The 17,661-nt window shown below is 46.6% G+C and overlaps 1 protein-coding gene across 6 annotated transcripts in view; it reads left to right on the forward strand.

The window, feature by feature from the left end:
- The window catches only part of UTRN (utrophin), a 760,310-nt gene that overhangs the window by 640,026 nt on the left and 102,623 nt on the right, over nt 1-17,661 (forward strand). For all 6 annotated transcript variants that reach the window (XM_056853742.1, XM_056853743.1, XM_056853744.1 and 3 more), the window contains one exon: nt 12,607-12,808. In XM_056853742.1, coding sequence (XP_056709720.1) covers nt 12,607-12,808 — 202 coding nt within the window. The remainder of the gene's footprint in view (nt 1-12,606; nt 12,809-17,661) is intronic.

Here is a 17,661-nt window from a genome sequence, read left to right on the forward strand (position 1 = left end):
TCCTGAGAGGTCTGTGGAGATGCTCCATTCACCACAGACCGGAGCCGTTTTTTGACAAGTCGAGGGGAGATTCCAGGTTTAAGGCTGGAGAAATCCAAGGATTTTCCTCATCCGAAGAGGGAAAGCTGTCCCCCAATGGGGCACTTGTAATCCGAGACCCGGCGGGGTCGTTGGAAGCAGGCAGGGAGGCTGGGTCCCCGGCATGGAGTGCAGAGGGTGTGGGCCTTCCCGGAGCTGCGCTGCAGGTGGCCGCGGTGCCTCTGCGTGGTGGACGACCTCGGGCGCGGGTTGTCGTGCTGGGACGAAATAATTCCTGGCGGCGTGGGCAAACGGCTGCAAAGTGGCCCATTTCTCCGCAAGTAAGACAGGCACCCCTCTGAAATCGGGCTTCACGTTCCTGGAGCGGACGTGGGGGATTTCGTGGGACGAGCAGTGGTGCCTTGGGTTGAGGCTTTTGGGTGCCCTTCTCCTTGTGCTTTTGACGGACGAGAGAAATAAAGCGGCGGCGGCTTTCCACTTCCTCGGCTAATAGGATCCAGCCTTCGAGGGTATCGGGATCGCCCCGCATGTAAGACCAGTTCAGAATGTCAGGATGCAAGGCTTCCCTGAAATGATGGATTAGGGTGGTCTCGGGCCAACCTACAATTTTACTTGCCAGTCGTTGAAATTCATCGGCAAATTCCCGAACTGTAGCAGAGCCTTGTTTTAATTGTAAGAGTTCCGTTTTGGCTCTTTCCCCCAGGAAGGGGTCCTCAAACCTCCTTCTCAGGGCAGTCATGAAGTTGTTGAGGGAACGAATCGCACGAGAGCGGGTGTCAAACTGGAGGACCATCCAGTCAGCCGCTTTGCCTGTCAGGAGGGAAGCTACGTACCGCACCCGGCTATCTTCCGTGGGGAAAAGTTGACCTTGTTCTCGCATATAACTGTCCACTTGATGCAAGAAACAAGGCAAAGTCTCAAGAGATCCGTCATACGTAGTCCTCAATTTGAGTTGCTTCCAAGGGCCGGGCGCGGGTTGACCCGGTTGCACGGGTGGTCCGGGCGGAGGAGCAACAGGAGCTCCAGGAGGCAAGGGTGGAGCAGGCACATTAGCAGGTGGTTGCACGGGTGGTCCGGGCGGAGGAGCAACAGGAGCTCCAGGAGGCAAGGGTGGAGCAGGCACATTAGCGGGTGGTTGTACGGGTACCCCCTGACCCGGTATCGGAACGGGCTGTCTCTGAGCTATCAGGGTTTGTTGTAATTGTCTGTTCTCTTGAAGCATAAGTTCCATTACTTCCTGGAGTTGATCAACACGGTCGGAGAGCTCCCGATTCTGGGCTCGTAAAAGATGAACCTCCTCACTTGGGCCACCAGTAAGATGAGGCTTACTGGTTCGGAAGCTCGTGGCCCATTGAGAGCTATCCCCATATAAATCCTCGTCTTCAGACTCATCTGAGTCTCGACGTCGGTCAGCCAAACGACGTGCGCGTTGGGTCGCACGCAACGGGACAAACGCCGGGGAAAAAGTTAGACCTGATAGTCCCAGTACATAGTCCTTGGGGCGCGTGTCCACGTTCGCCTGATTCCTAATCCTTGCTGCAGCCGCCCTGGCTGCTTCCGCCGCCTCTCTCTCTCTTGCGACCCTAGCCGCTTCGGCGGCTTGCTGATCCGCAAGAACTTTGGCGTTCTCAAGTCTTAGGGCAGTCTCTGCCGTAATGCGCGGCAAAAGTTCTGTCTCGAGGAGCAAGAGTATGGGGTCAGGTTCCCCGCCCAGCAGAGGTTGTACTCGAACCGCCAGTGCGGATGCCTCGGCTCCAAACGTCGGGGTCAAAACTTGAGCCAAGGTGGCTACCGGGGTGTCCTTTGTACATTCCACAAGGAGAAGAGCGGTGCTAATAGCGACTCGCTTGGCCTCAGCCTGGCAGCTGGCTGCATCCGGGATCAGGGAAAAACCCTCCGGCGGGGCTCCCGCCATGGTAGAAAGAGTTTGTCGAGAAATAAGATTATCCAAAAGTCCAGTTAATATTTGTAAATCCTCAGTCGCCAATCGGGCATCGTCCAGTAATTGATCCAAGTCCTGAAGATCTAAACGAGCATCAGTATCCTCCGATGTTAACATCCAGAGACGTCCTGTAAGAGATTGCCACTGCGCCTGTACCAGTCCCCTCAAGCGGCAAACCTCTCGGGTCGTCCGGAAAAGTTCAGCGATTAAGTCTTGTAACAGAGTAGGGTCCTCTGAGAAGGGCTCCAGGGTAGTAGATCACCTGGAGAGCTGCACAGCTCCCATCCAAGTGGCAGGCGAACCCCCCTGGGCTCCAGCCTGGCTAGTAGAACGGTGAAGATGAGAGATAGCTGTCATAATGTCAGCCCTTGGCCCACAGAACCAGAAATCACCACAAAGTCATATAGAGTCCAAACAGATGGCTTTTACTGATCAAATAGGCATACAGTGCAAACGAATAAAATGACAGCTATGAGAGGCTCACTAGCTGGGAGATATTATAAGGCAGGAAAGGCGGGAGATTACACGCATGAATACAGTTTCCCAGGAGCTGAGTTCCCAGGCCTAGGTATGCGACCTTGGGGGGCAGACAATACAGCACAGAGACAGAGGCAATAACGAAACCGAGATAGCAGCCTGACAATGACCAACAGGACCAAAGTCATGACCATACACTGCATAAAAAGGGCTAAAACCTGTACAGCATTATTGTAAGCATACTCAGCAAAAGGCAATAGTTCAACCCAATTGTCTTGGTGATAATTCACATAGCAATGTAAATAACATTCCAGTACAGCATTTACACGTTCAGTTTGTCCATCAGTTTGGGGGTGAAAAGCACTAGACAAACCCTGTTCCACCCCCACCAATTTGAGAAAGGCTTTCCAAAACTTAGCCACGTAGGTACCCCCGCGGTCGCTGATTATCTTACGCAGAAAGGAATGCAAACGGACAACATGTGACATAAAGAGGCGGGCCAACTTTGGGGCGGAGGGTATACCTGCACATGGAACCAGATGCACCTGTTTGGAAAACAAGTCAGTAATAACCCATAGAACAGTCTTACCCTCACTGAGAGGGAGATCAGTCATAAAATCCATGGCAATCACTTCCCAGGGCTTGGTGGGGACCTCCAGCGGTTGCAACAGTCCAGGGGGTTTACCCTAGGATCGTTTGACAGTGGCACAGATGGGGCAGCTGCGAATGAAGGAGTCTACATCAGTACGCATGCCTGCCCACTAAAACTGTCTGCGCAGCAAGTGAAGGGTTTTTAAAAATCCAAAGTGTCCTGCCGTCTTGGCTCCATGGGCCAATTGTAGGACCTCCTTCCGAAGCACCTTAGGCACCTACAATTTTGAGTCCTTGTACCAACAACCACCTCGTTCTAGTAGGCTCGGAGGCAGTGCCTGAGCGGTGCGTTCAGCTAGGCACTGTGCACGAAGGGAGGCCAGGAAGGAGTCGAACAGGATCACCACTCCCGCAGGGGGTGGGGTGTAGCAGGCCCTGCTGGCAGTGGTGGCGGGGTGGAAGGAGGGATTGGTTGATGTGGGGCACTAGACGCAGGAGGCGCAGGTGGGTCCGGGGAAGGAGTTGATTCCTTTCTAACAGAGGTTATGCTGTCCGCTGCGTGGGGCTGGGACTGAAGCAGAGTTTGGGATCAGGTTTGAACAGCTAAAACTGGTAGAGCTTCCCTTTGCACTGGGGTGAATAAGGAGACCATTGGACGATCGATTTTCACAGGATACTGGGGAAGTCTGGAAAGAGCATCGGCTAGCACTTTCTGCTTTCCAGGCACATGCTTGAGCATAAATCGGAATTGAGCAAAGAAGTCAGCCCAACGCTGTTGTTTTGCGGACAGTTTGTGGGCCCCCGTGAGGGCCTCTAGATTTTTGTGATCGGTCCAGACCTCAAAGGGGACCCTGGAACCCTCCAGAAATTGCCTCCACGTAGTGAGGGCATGATGGACGGCAGCAGCCTCCTTCTCCCAAATTGGCCAGTTTAGTTGCGAGTGCGCAAATTTCTTTGAAAAATAAGCACAGGGGCGAAGAAGACCGTCTGGCCCTCTTTGCAAAAGAGCCCCCCTTCCCATAGCTACGTCAGACGCATCTACTTGCACAATAAACATTTGGTCAGGATCGGGATGCTGCAGCACAGGTTCAGAGGTAAATAGCCGCTTGAGGGTTGTAAAGGCAGTTTGACATTGATCTGTCCAATGAACCTTGGCGGTGGGCAACGTGGCAGAGACCCCTTTACCCTTAGTCTTTAGGAGGTCGGTGAGCGGCAGTGCTACTTGCGCAAAGTTCGGAATGAAACCACGGTAAAAATTGGCAAAGCCAAGGAACTACTGCACCTGCTTGCAGGTGGAGGGGGGAGCCCAATCAAGTACAGATTGTATCTTAGCAGGGTCCATGGTGAGGCCCTGATGTGAAACTATGTATCCCAAGAAAGTCAACTGTTTTTGGTGGAACTTACATTTAGACAACTTAGCATAGAGTTGATTGTTTCTGAGACGTTGTAACACTTCTCTGACTAGAGCAATGTGTTCATCCATGGAATTCGAGTAAATAAAGATATCATCGAGATAAACCACCTCACCCCGATATAATAAATCATGGAGGACCTCGTTAATGAGTTGCATGAAGACCACCGGGGCCCCTTTTAATCCAAAAGGCATCACTAGAAATTCGTACATTCCGAAGCAGCTGGAGAAGGCTGTGAGGGGTTCGTCCCCATCACGAATAAGTACCTGGTAGTAAGCTTCAACCAAGTCCAGTTTGGTGAAAATGCGCCCTTCCCTTAGTTATCCCAAGATGTCTGAGATCAGTGGGATGGGGTAGGCATTGGTTTGGGTGACTGCGTTAAGTTTCCAAAAGTCAATACATAAGCACAAGTCACCCGTCTTCCTTTGGACAAAGAAAGCAGGGGCGGAGTTGGGGGCGGTTGATGGCCGAATGAACCCTCGAGCGATATTTTTGTCTAGAAAGTCTCGCAGCACGGCGCGCTCGGAAACATAGGGTAAATTTTACTTTTCGTTAATTTGCAGTCTCCCACCACTTCAATCGCACAGTCTGTGTCGCGGTGGGGGGGGGGGTAATGCATCACACTCTTTCACATCTAAAACATCACTAAAGTCTCGGTAAACATCGGGTAATTGGGTCGATGGTAGGGCATCGGAGGCTAATGCTGTGGCGGGTGAAGGAACCGTTGCAACCTCGCGTCGATGTTGGTCACACTTAGGGTTGGTGAAGGCAATAGTGTCTGCCTCCCAGTCTATGGATGCATTACCATGGACTCGAATTCCATGAATTCCATGTGCCCTTTGAGCCAGTTGATCCCCAAAATGACCTCGTATTGGACTGGAGCAATGGTAAAGTCTATCTGCTCCCAATGGGAACCGATGCCAATCGCTACTCCCCGGGTGCGACGGTCGACCGGTCCCCCTTTAAAGTGGCTGCCGTCCATTTGGGCGAATTGGACAAGAGCAGGTAAATTTTCAGACTTGACTTGTAGAGCTGCAAACGTGGCCTCATTGATTAAAGAGCGCCCGCAGCCGGAATCTATGAGTGCTTTGACACGTAATTGGGGACCTTTGTTATAATGTTGTAACATGACGTCCACATACACCGTGTTTTCGACTTCACTCACCTTGACAGGAGCCTTGGGTTTTGCAGGGGTTTCTGCAGGGGTCTGTGGGGACGCTCCACTCACCACAGACCATGTCTGTTTTTTGACAGGTCGAGAGGAGATTCCAGATTTAGAGCTGGGGAATCCCAATGGTGGTCTTCATCAGAAGGAGAGCTGTCCCCCACTGGGGCACTTGTAATCCGGGACCCTATGGGATTGATGGGCATTAAACGGTGATTAAACGGTTCTCCGACATGAAGTGCAGAGGGTGTGGGTCATCCCGGCACTGCGCTGCGGGTGGCCGCGGTGCCTCTGCGTTGAGGTCGTCCTCGAACTTGAGGCGGTGCGTCCAGTCGAGTGGGCTGTGGACATTGAGGACAAGTTGCTGCAAAGTGGCCCATAACCCCGCAAACAAGACAGGCTCCTCTCTGGAATCGAGACTCGCGATCCAGAGGGGGCCGTGTTGGTCTCCGCAGGTTGGGAGTCGGAGGTTTAGGGGGAGGTTTTTGACCGCCCCTCTCTTTGGCCCAATTTCGGACTAGGGAAACGAACTGCTGGCGGCTTTCCACTTCCTCAGCCAGTAAAATCCAATCCTCAAGGGTATCCGGGTCGCCTCGCATATAAGACCAGTTCAGAATGTCCGGGTGCAAGGCTTCTTGAAAGTAGTGGATAAGGGTAGCTTCGGGCCAGTCCACTACTTTACTCTCGAGTCGTTGGAACTCGTCAGCGAATTCCCGAACCGGAGAGGAGCCTTGCCTGAGTTGCAAAAGTTCCGCTTTGGCTCTCTCTCCCATGAAGGGGTCCTCAAAGCGTCTTCTCAGAGCAAACATAAAATTGTTGAGGGAACGGATGGAGCGGGATTGCGTATCGAACTGGAGGATCATCCAGTCAGCCGCTTTTTCCGTTAGTAGGGAGGCAACGAAACGAACACGGCTATCTTCGGTGGGGAAGAATTGTCTTTGCTCTCTCATATAACTGTCCACATGATGCAAAAAACGGGGCAAGGTTTCCACTGAGCCGTCATAGGCAATTTTTAACTTTGGTTGTCTCCACGGGATAGGGGCTGCAGGTGGATACCCTGGAATTGGTGCCCCAGGAATTGGTGCCCCGGGTAATCCCGGTGCACCCGGAAGTACCGGTAAGGCAGGGGCAATAGGTACTCCGCCAGGAGCTGCGGGTCCTCCTCCAGGAGGAACCGCTGGAGCCGCTGGTTGCTGCAGCGGTTGTTGTGGTTGCTGCTGTGGTTGTTGCGGTGGCTGCTGCGGTGGCTGCTGCGGCATTACGGGAGCCGGGGCAACGGGCGCGGTTTGAGCCTGCTGTAACTGGTCATTGTCCCTGAGCACTAGAGCCAGTTGGTCCTGCAAACGCGCCACCTGCTCCATAAGGTCCAGATTTTGGTTCCATAATAAAAACATCTCTTCGTCGGTGCCGCCGGGGCGGCGGGACTGGCTAACCCACAAATTAGTAGCCCAGAGAGAGTCCCCACCGTATAGATCCTCCTCGTCGAAATCTTCTGGCAACTCGGGTACGGTTCCCGCCAACCTGCGGGATCGTTGAACGCTGCGTGACGGGATGAAAGTCGGGGAGAACGGGGGTAATTCATAGCCACCGGGTTGTCGGGGGCGCGTGCCAAACCGCGCCCGGTCGGCAGCCAAGCGTTCCCTCTCCTCCTGTTCGGCCCGAGCCTTTGCTGCGGCTTCCGCCGCTGCCCATGCCTGCTCCTCGGCCCTTTTGCGCTCAGCCAAGGCTTGGTCGGCTTCTAGTTTGGCAGTCAGTGCAGCCGTAACTAGTGGAAGAGCCTCCTGTCCCAACGTGAGGAGGAGTTCAGCGGGATCTGTTAGATCCAACAATGGCTGGACCTGTACCGCTAAGGCTGCTGCATTTGTACCAAAATCGGGGGTCAAATGCTTTGTGAGTTTAGCCATTGAAATCGTGGCTGCAGTGTGGCCCTGGAAAAGCGCAGCCACCCATGCGGCCACCGCTTTCGCCTCCGCTTGGCAGAGCTCGGGGGCTGGCATGGCTGGGGTTGTCATGTCTGGAGATGTAGCAGGATGGATCGGGACCGTAGGCAAAGTCGTTTGCGAGTCCCCGGAGGTTAATCCCGCCAACAGGCTAGTCAACAATTGTAAATCCTCTGCTGCCAATCGGGCATCATCCACCAACCAGTCAAGGGTGTGGAGGTCTTGGCAGGCGCTGGTATCCGCGGCCTCAGATGTCCAGGGGACCGTCGCGGCTAGAGAACGCCACTGAGCACGGACAAGTCCAGTCAGGCGATTTACTTCCGCATCAGTATGATGTATCTCCGCTAAAACGTCCCATACAAGCTCGGGGTCAGTCGTTGTTCCCAAGGGAAGGAACCAAGGATGGGAGCCTTCCAGGGCTCCAAGCAGGAACCCACCACCCGGGGAGCAGTTCTGCTCCCACCCGGGTCCCGGGTGAACCGTGCGAGGCTCCAACCACGGGCAGGTAACTCGGAGAGCACCGTCCTAGCTCCAATCCGAGTGCCAGGTGAACCCTCCAGGGCTCTAGCCTGACATGTGGAAAAGGTGTGATTCCTGCCTTAATGTGAGCACTTGTTCCATAGAAAACCACAAAGTCACACCAGGAGACGAAGTAGTCCAAAAGAGATGACTTAATGGTATCATAGGAAAGCAGAGCACAGAGACCCAAAGGCAGGAATGGGGTAAAAGTGGCAAACACTGGCTTATATGTGAACTCTAGCAAGGCAGCAGCAATACAGTCTCATGAGATAACCTTCAACAGATCAGAGAGGCTCCCACAGGCACCTGCTGGCTTCAAAGGGAAAAGGAATGCGAGCGTTAGAGCAAAAGACCTTGAACAGAGTCTGTGAGAAAACGAAACTGTTTCAGATACAGCAAGCAGGCCTGACGACAAGGGTCATGAGACCAAGGCAGGCAATGGCAAACCTCCTCTGAACATGTCTTGCTTTGAAAACCTTACCGGGTCACCATAAGTCAGCTGTGACTTGACCACAAAAAAAGGGGGGGGAGTGTAGTCATAAATAAAATAATTTTTGGCAGGACTTTCATTTTGATTACTGAAATTCTTTTTATCCTTGATAACTTGTTGTTAGAGCAGTTAATCAAATTGCTCTCTATCACTTAAAAACTATTATTGTGTTCTGCAGCTGCTGATTTATACCAGAAAGGATCATGAAATCATCCTTTCTGCTTTCCTCTGAGGCAAAAGTCCTCAGCATTTTTTTAAAAAAAAACTGTACTTGAACTAATCAGCGTGCCAAGTCATTGGCCTCCAAGCATGCTCTTATCATCTACATAGCCCAAATCATCTGTATTTGGGCTATGTATCACCCTGCCTGCCTGAACTACTTTAATCTAAAGGCAAACAACTAGTTGTGCAACAGTTGAGGAGAATGTGGAAAAAGTTGTGTTCCCTGCTTAATATCAGGCATATACTCTATATATCCTATCGTTGCTTGCTATTTGAAGTAATGGAGCATGCCAAGTCATATATTAAGGCCTTTCTGATAGTTTTAGATATAATCCTGGGAAATTAATTACATTAATTAATTTAACTAACTAATTAATTACATAATCACCCTGACCTGGATGGCCCAGGCTAGCCCAATATCGTTTAATCTTGGAAGTTATTCATGGTTGGCACTGGTTAGTATTTGGATGGGAGACTACCAAAGAATTCCAGAGCTTCTATGCAGAGGAAGGAAGGCAAACCACCTCTGTCCGTCTCTTGTCTTGAAAACCCTATGGGGTTGCCATATGTCAGCTGCGACTTGACGACACTTTACACACACATTACTTGCAAAGTGTATTATTTCTTTTTCGTGCTCTGAAACCTTTCCTTTCCTTTATTCTATTCTTTATGCTTGAGGACCAACTGGTCATAAGCTCTGATCCTTCATTAGACTATGATAATTTAATCTGAGGCTTGGAAGCTGAATTTAGCTACCATATTGAATGCTAGTATAACCTTCTAATTCCGATCTAGATCAAAGCGAATAACTGCTGCAGGATTTAATTGTGCATGTTTCTAGGTAAGTTCATCTGAGCCAGCAGTTATCACCATGCACAACCAGTTTCTGCTGGACAGTTGCATAATTTCTTTCAGAGCTGTGAGAAACTCATGGGAACATTCCCTCACTGGTTCCTGCTTACCCCTCTGGCTTCTCATACCCCCCCCCAGCCTACTTTCTCTATCATTTGCTGTCACTGCTATCTCACTGCTCTGCCTACCTACCCCCAATCCTTGGCACTCTACTCACCCCCACCCTTGCAGCTCTGCTTACCAGTTTCACTGCTGTGCCTCCCTACCCACACTCACTGCTTTGCTTGACCGCCCTGCCACCACCACTTCTCTTATTTACTTTGGCCTGGGTAGTAACTCCCCTGTTTGGCCAGCTGTCCAGCTGCCCACACTACCAGTTCACTACATCAACTACGATGGCTGCAGTGGCTCCCCTGTCAGCCCGGCTTTGCACCCAGCTGCCCATTCCACCGGTTCGCCATCTTGGCAGCGACTCCCTGCTCCCCACCACTTGCCCAGCCCACTGATTTGCTATCTCAGCAGTTGCCGCTCCCCACCCAACCAGCAGCTTTGCCATGCCAGCGGTGGTGGCAGCTGCTTCCCTGCTTGGCCACCTGGCCATGCAGGCTCTGAGGGGGAGGCTTCCTGCCTCCTCACCGCACACCTGCCTGTGTTGAAAGAGCATTTCATTTCATTAACCTTTATTGGCATACCAAAAGACAGAGATAGAAAACAACAACAATATATCTCCAAAGGGCTATACATATAAGTTACAGTCGGGTTAATAAAACTTTTCTTGTTCTTTAAGAACTCCTATAAGAAATTCAGCCACGGTAGCCGTAATTTTAGGATCATGGTCACTCAAAAGAAATTTGCATTTCACTTCATTACTCCTGTATGTCTTGTACTGGAGCAAAGTAGATAGCAGTTTATCTCGCAGAGTCACATAGAAGGGGCAATCTAAAAGGATGTGGTCAATTGTATCTAACAAGTTTAAACCGCATGTGCATAGGCGTTCATGCCTAGGGTGTTGAAAGAGCAGCTGTCTGTGTTTGCACAGTCAACTAGTCTCTTTTTTAAACAACTTTTTTCATTTTTGGATTTTTTTTGCAAGCCTTGGGGGGTCCCCCAGGTGCTTGCAGATGGGGGCACACTTGACGGTTAGAAAATACAAGTGGGGATCCTCAAGGAACTTGCAGGGGCAGTCATCCCATTCCTCCCACCTTTGCTTCCTCCCCCTCCCTCACTTCTTCTCTCAGTCTCTATATCCTACCCCCACCCCTTCTTATACTTTCTGTCTCTGTCTTTCTCCCTTTCACTCATGACTACTTTCACTCCTTCTCTCTACCTCTCTCTTTCTCTCCCCCACTCCATCAATCTCTTTCTCCCCTACCCCCTCACTTGCTTGGATCCCACCTGCTGGCACAGCTGCTGCTGTTCCCCTCATTCACAGCTCCTGACTGCATGGCTATTTGTGATTCCTCCTTCCCAAACCACCACCAGCTCCCCATCCCCTGCCCATAGCGCAGTCACCTCACTGCTTCTGAGGCCGATTGTAAGACAGCTCTCTCCCCTCCCCCACTCGCCCTCCCCTGGTAGGCCTCTGTTAGGAAGGTCAGGACAAGAGGAAAACACTGATCAGAAGGCACCTGGTCTCCAGGCTTCTCCCTCAGCAGAACAGAACTGAACTCCTCAACAAACAAATGGCCCCTTTCCCCTTTGCTCTGCTTATGTATTGCTTACCCTACCTTCCTCATGTCATGCTGAGACTGAAAGATGGTGTTCTTTAACCAACAAATTGAGTGCAGTTTCTTGCTGACAAACTCAGATTAAAAACTACTGGGTTTGGTTCTGAAGAAATCACAGTTTGTTAAATGTCTGATTATCATGACAAATTATGATTTGTTCTAAACCAGAAACTTTCTTGAGATTTTGCAAGTGAGGGGAAGGGAGGAAGAAGCATGCTAACCCAAGGACTTCTGAAGTACACTTCTTGATTATCTGAATTCATTCTTACAGTAAAAAGGGCCCCCCAAGAACTGTCACCTTTTGCTAAATTTTCAACCATTTTTCATGAAAGATGTCTGTAGAGATTATTCTGTCAATTTCTGATTTAAACGTTTCCATTCCAAGAGTTGCATCTTTTCTTTACTTTAAGACCACTTAGAAAAATTCATGATCAGCTATTTTCCTTCTATCTCATTGTCTGGATGATAATTAGTTTCTCATAATCGCTGTGATAACTGAAGATACTTCTTGGAACCGGCACCCATTCTTGTTGCCATCCAAAAGAAAAGGTGTAGCAGACGTGAGCTTTCATTTGGGATGCCTATCAACGCATATGAGCTTGTTTCCGTTATTGCTGTCTTTAGGTCATTAAGTGATTTGAAATGATGTAACAACTCTTCAGGCTCTTCCTAGGAATACTGATAAGTGATTTACGAAGTTTTTCAAGAAGTACTCAGGAAAAGGTTACTTATTTTCTGAGAGTTCTCCATCAGTTTGGAATGTTGGCAGATGCACACTGATATTACTTCCTCAGAATTTAGTTTAGTTCCATTTGCATCATTACAGTTAATTGAACATACCCCCATGCTACTTCTTGTATTTCCTACCTGCTGATTCTTTCTCCCCCAACTCACCTGTGCAGCAGCCATTTTATATTATCTAGGAAACCGCAGGCCTCTGCAGTTGCATAAGCAATCCAAAATAGCTGCCAACATCCCATGAATTAATCTTGAGAGATCTCAGCATTTTAAAACTGTTTTATTTTATCATTTTTTAAAACTGAAGATTTTTCTGCAAGTTTGGGGGTCTCCCTCCTCCTGATTTATCATCTCTATCTTCTTTACCTGGGCCGCTTTTAAGATTTTTTGATCCACATTCTGGAGTGGGTTCTGAATTAGAAAAATACACATTTTGCTTTGTCAAAGTGAAATGTCATTTATTGTATCTTCTCTGTTTTATTCCTTTCCTAGTGGACCTGTTGGACTTAAATGCAACAAATGAAGCTTTCATGCAGCACAAGTTGTACCAAAATGATGAGCTCCTCAGTGTTCAGGATGTGATTAGCTGTCTCACTACAATTTACAGTGGGATGGAAGAGAAGCACAAAGAACTGGTGAACGTTCCGCTCGGTGTCGATATGTGTCTCAACTGGCTGCTGAATGTTTATGATACGTAAGTATGGGGTGCCAGCATGAAATAGACAATGTTCATGATCTTGCAAAATCAGTCTGTGTGCACGATAATTCTTTCTGTTGACATATAAGGGGATGAGAGCTGGTTCTTAAGGTCAAAACTAGAATGCCAATGTATACACTGAAATCTGTATTGTGGGTACCTGTGGAATGAAAACCTCCAACTGAAGAGTTCCTTCTGAAGTCATTTGATAGATCCAACAAACTATGAATGGAATGAGTTCATGGCTCTCTCTCTCCTTTTTACCCTGTAGTCCAAACATCCTTCTAAGGATTGGGGCCCCTAAGGAACCAAGTGGGAGGTATCACGGGGTCTGCAATTGAAGGGAAATGGGCACAGTTATGAGAACTTTGGCCCTGTTCACAGAAGAGCTAAAACAAGAGGGGATGGGGTGATTTCTTGAAATCTTCTCCTTGAATTGCAGCTCCCAGTATCATATATTATTCTGTTTCCAGAAGCCATTTTTGGGGAGTTCAACAGGAAAGTAGATCCATTCTGTGAGCTGATTTTGGTTTACTGATTACAACCTTTACATATTGCTGTTCTTATCTGCCCATTATGTTATGTCAGCTCGCTGTCCGTATGCTATGTTCACGAGAGAGAGGTGGGGGGGGGGGAATGCAGTCAGATATAGTTTGCTTAATGTGTCAAATAACATATGTAAAAAAAGTTGCTCATTCTGTATCAAAGTAATTGCAATGCACAGTTCTCATTTGCTAGGGGTAGAGCTACTGCCATCTTAGTCATTTAACTCTGAAATAATAACAATAATAATATTTTTACATTTTAAAAGGACTATAGCCATGTCCTTTGTATGGGACATATCAATCATATAAATCAGTGAGATAAGCACAATATATAGCTGTATATTAACTCATAGTTCAGTGAGATAAGTGGAATATAAATATAACTTTTAACCTCTGAAACCACTGTAGTATGGTTAAGGTAAGCAATGTGTCAACAAAACAGAAAGAGGGTTCAACTATTGCTTTATAATGGAACAACTTGAGTTTTGAACTATTCTGTTTTAAAGGGAAGTATTTTCATAGTAGTTATTTCTTATGAATACCACTTATTCACAAATATGAATTAAAACTAAACATATTTTTGTAGCTTAAAAATCTACTGTGGGTTAATGTGGTTTCCATAGACATTTCTTGGATAGTGATTGTTATTGTCATCATTAAGCGCCATCAAAGTTTGTACCACCTTAAATGACTAAATAATATTTCTGTTAAAATCTTCATATTTGAAACTTAAAAGGGAAGAAAAAGGTTACATATGGGAAAGAAAAAAAAGAAAAGGAAAAAGTTAAATGTAGAAAAAAAGAAAAAAGTTACATGTGGAAAAGAAGAAAATGAATGCCTGGGCAGCCCATTCCAGAAGGGGGGAAGGGGGTGGATGTGTGTTGGCCAGGAGCAGCGCAGCCATGGTGCCTCCACAGGGGCTTCCCAGCCGTCGCGGAGGAAATAAAATGATTTAAAATGTGAAATGGGGGAAACGTCCCTATAAAAAACAGTAAGGCTATGTCACCAAAAATGGTGGTGTAGCAACGCTGCAACTCGAGGGGACATTCCAGGGACAAAAGAGGTTAGGATGCTGCCTAAAGGCAGCTCCGCCTCCTGGAATGCCCCCCTATGCCGGCTTGGGCTCCTACTTCCAGGATTTCGCTCCTGGTGTGGCTGCGACAGTGGTTACCAGCACCGGCGTGAATGCCCCTCATGCCAGCATAAGTGCCCCTTATCCTGGGATAAATGAGCACTTGCATCAGTGCTGAGTCACGCCAGATCCTATTCGGGCCCTCCTTCAGGATTGTGCTCAAACTCATCAATGCTGTCTTTTTTGTGCTGGAATTATGGGTTTTAGATTTAAATCATGGCATGGCTGTAATACCAAAGCATTACACACAACACATAGCATTTTAGTTTATGATGTATGCTTTACAACGTAACCTACTCAATTCTTGAACACCACCATCTTGGCACCAAACATCTTGACAGTTTCACAAATGGCCGGAGATGGTCCCTTTTGCCACGTCCATTGTTCATATTATATCACTTATATGATTTTAGAAATCTTTAACTCGCCTGCAAATGTCATCCATTTCTTACATACAATCTGGAATTTAATTAGCTGCAGAAACTTCAGAATGGTGTTCAGTAGTACATGCTTACTGATGTTTATGGCCTTTGTAGGACATAAAATGAAAACAGTTGCCAACAAAACCTATTGTTCTTTGTATTTCTAGTGCATCGGGGATCATTTATTCCTCACATTAGGTCAATGAAAGCAGAGATCAAGTTTTTTTAATCTTTGAATTTTATATTCTTTCAAGGATTTGGGGATTATGCAATTGATCAACATTTGAATTGTAAACATGTTTCCTGCTTTAAACTCATTGGATGTTTATTGCAAATATCTTTAACTAGTCAGTACTGAAAGTATAATTTATAGGCATTCTGCCCTTTATGAACAACAACCTATTACATACTTACTTGACAGAATGCTAGCTCCTGCCAGTTGGAGGCTTGAGGTAGAATCATTTAGAAGATGTCACTAGCATATTGCTTTACAAAAACCTCATCCTTAAAACATATTATTAACTTAAAATAATTTATTTATATATATAATACTTGGGTATTTCATTAAAGTTAGTATCCTGTGAAAGTGAAGAGAATATTTCATATACTCATAACTGGTAGCTTTTCTCATATTAAATGCTTGCACAAATCCATACCAAACGAGTATGGTGAAAGAATGGCTGCTTTATTATGTCTGTGCTGTTCCATTTCTACCATCATCTTGTCCTCCCTGCTCCTTCACTGTGATGGATGGGCAAAAGCCCTACCCCTTCCTATATACAACCAGTCTCCTTTGTGCCTGGTTGGTGCATATAAAGAGCAGGTAATGGCCAATCAGGGCCCAAGGAACTTTGGAGGAACTAGATAGGAGGGAGAAGTTGACAATTAAAAAAAAAAAACAACTATTAATCTGCTGTGTTCATTCACACAAGGATTAACTACCAGAAGTGCTGGTTTGGGAAATCCGAGGTGCCAGAGTCTAGCTTCTGAGGAGACAACCTATTGAAGTGTTGTAGCTTGGAAAGGCTCATGCTTAAAATCTTTCCATATTTGTTGAAAAATTAAAGAATCAGACTATGTGTCTGTGAAAAGGTCACAAAAAGTCCTAAATAGGGACCTAGGAAATATGTATCCCCTGAAGGGTGAATCAGGAGAACTAATCATTTAAGGGTTACAATAAAAGTCCATAAACTTGGCTGATATTTGCTTTCTGCCTCTAGACTCATAAATTTTAACTGTTTCATTTTCCTACTGACTGCGCATAGCATAAGCTTTATGATACAACTGTAAATAGTTTCAATCTTCTTGCCAAAACTATTTTTAACCCCTTCCAAGGGAGGAAATAAACTTTATGTGTAAATTGTGCCAGCTTCTTGATTTGTCTTGTTATAAGGCAAAGTATTTTCCAAAAACATAACCATGACAACATTGGCTGGGATAAGTATTTTAACTCCAGCACATATTTGATAGCCTGTAGAATCATTGCATAAACTTTTGAAGGTCTCCTCGTGTATACTATCATGCCTACCTTTAGAAGCCACTTGATTTAGTCAGAACAGGAGATGGTGACAACAGTTAATAAACACCATATCATGCTATGCTTTTTAAAGATAATTCCAAATACTCATTCTTTGCACTCATTAACACACCGTATATTCACATGCTCCAGAATTCCTCCTCTGTCTATTTTTTCTTCACTGTTCTGTTTACTCTTTCCTGTACTTCCCTCATGCACCTGCATTTTCATCTCTTGCTGACTGACTGCTTTCATTCAACTAAAACATTTATGATGAGAGCACAGAAGGTTGGCACTCCATTGGATCTGTAATGACGTAAAAATGTGCTTCTCTCATACAAACTGAATTATTTTAATTTTATCAAATTTAAAACATGGCAAGGGAAATAAATTATGAGAACTAATATTACAAGGAAATCTTTGAGGGAAAACATGGCATAAACGTAGACAGGATTAAGGAGTGATCATCCACATCTGGCTTTGCTTCTTTGCAGGGTATTCTTTCTTTCTTTCAAACAGAAGATAGGGTAAAGCAAAGAAGTTGTTCAACGCAAATTCTGAGCCACTTGAGCTGGTCTCTGAAGAGGTGGCATGTACTTTTCTAAATTAAGAATAATAAATCAATTATAAAGAGAAAGTGCTGTCCAAATGGGATGTCAGATTTCTACAATAAAAGTAGTGGCAGCAATAAACAAACATTAGCTAAAGTGAAGCTAATCCTGCTATATGCAGTGCTGAGCTATTATACAAGATAAAAATTTGATTGGCTAATCTATTAGAAGCTGCTCTATGCTTTAAAAATCACTAGGCTTGAAAATGCTGTAACTTTACTACCTTTGGCTGCAAGAAATCATCTGTGCATGCACTGGAATGTAAACATTTCACATTTGTCTGACATTACATTAGTGCACTGCTGGTTAATATCAGGTTTATTTAATTACTAGATTACCCAAACGTTGTGTGTATGCATGCATGTGTCACAGAGCTGCTAAGACGTATCTGAGGCAGCTTCATTCTCTTATAGGAGACTTTTTAAAATTCCTTAAAAACAGTAGATTTAGGCCATTTGCACTTAGTGGATTTAGAAGGGTGAAACTCAGTTTAGGGTTGCACAATTGTTAAGTCGAGGTTTTAATGGTTTTATTTTAAGTGAATGTCTGTGTTTCTGATATTAGTTGGCCTGAGCCCAACCCAAGTCGGGAAAGGGTGGGATAAAAATTGAATAAAATAAATTG

The sequence above is a fragment of the Euleptes europaea genome, chromosome 7, assembly GCF_029931775.1.
Source record: "Euleptes europaea isolate rEulEur1 chromosome 7, rEulEur1.hap1, whole genome shotgun sequence".
NCBI classification, from domain to species: Eukaryota; Metazoa; Chordata; class Lepidosauria; order Squamata; family Sphaerodactylidae; genus Euleptes; species Euleptes europaea.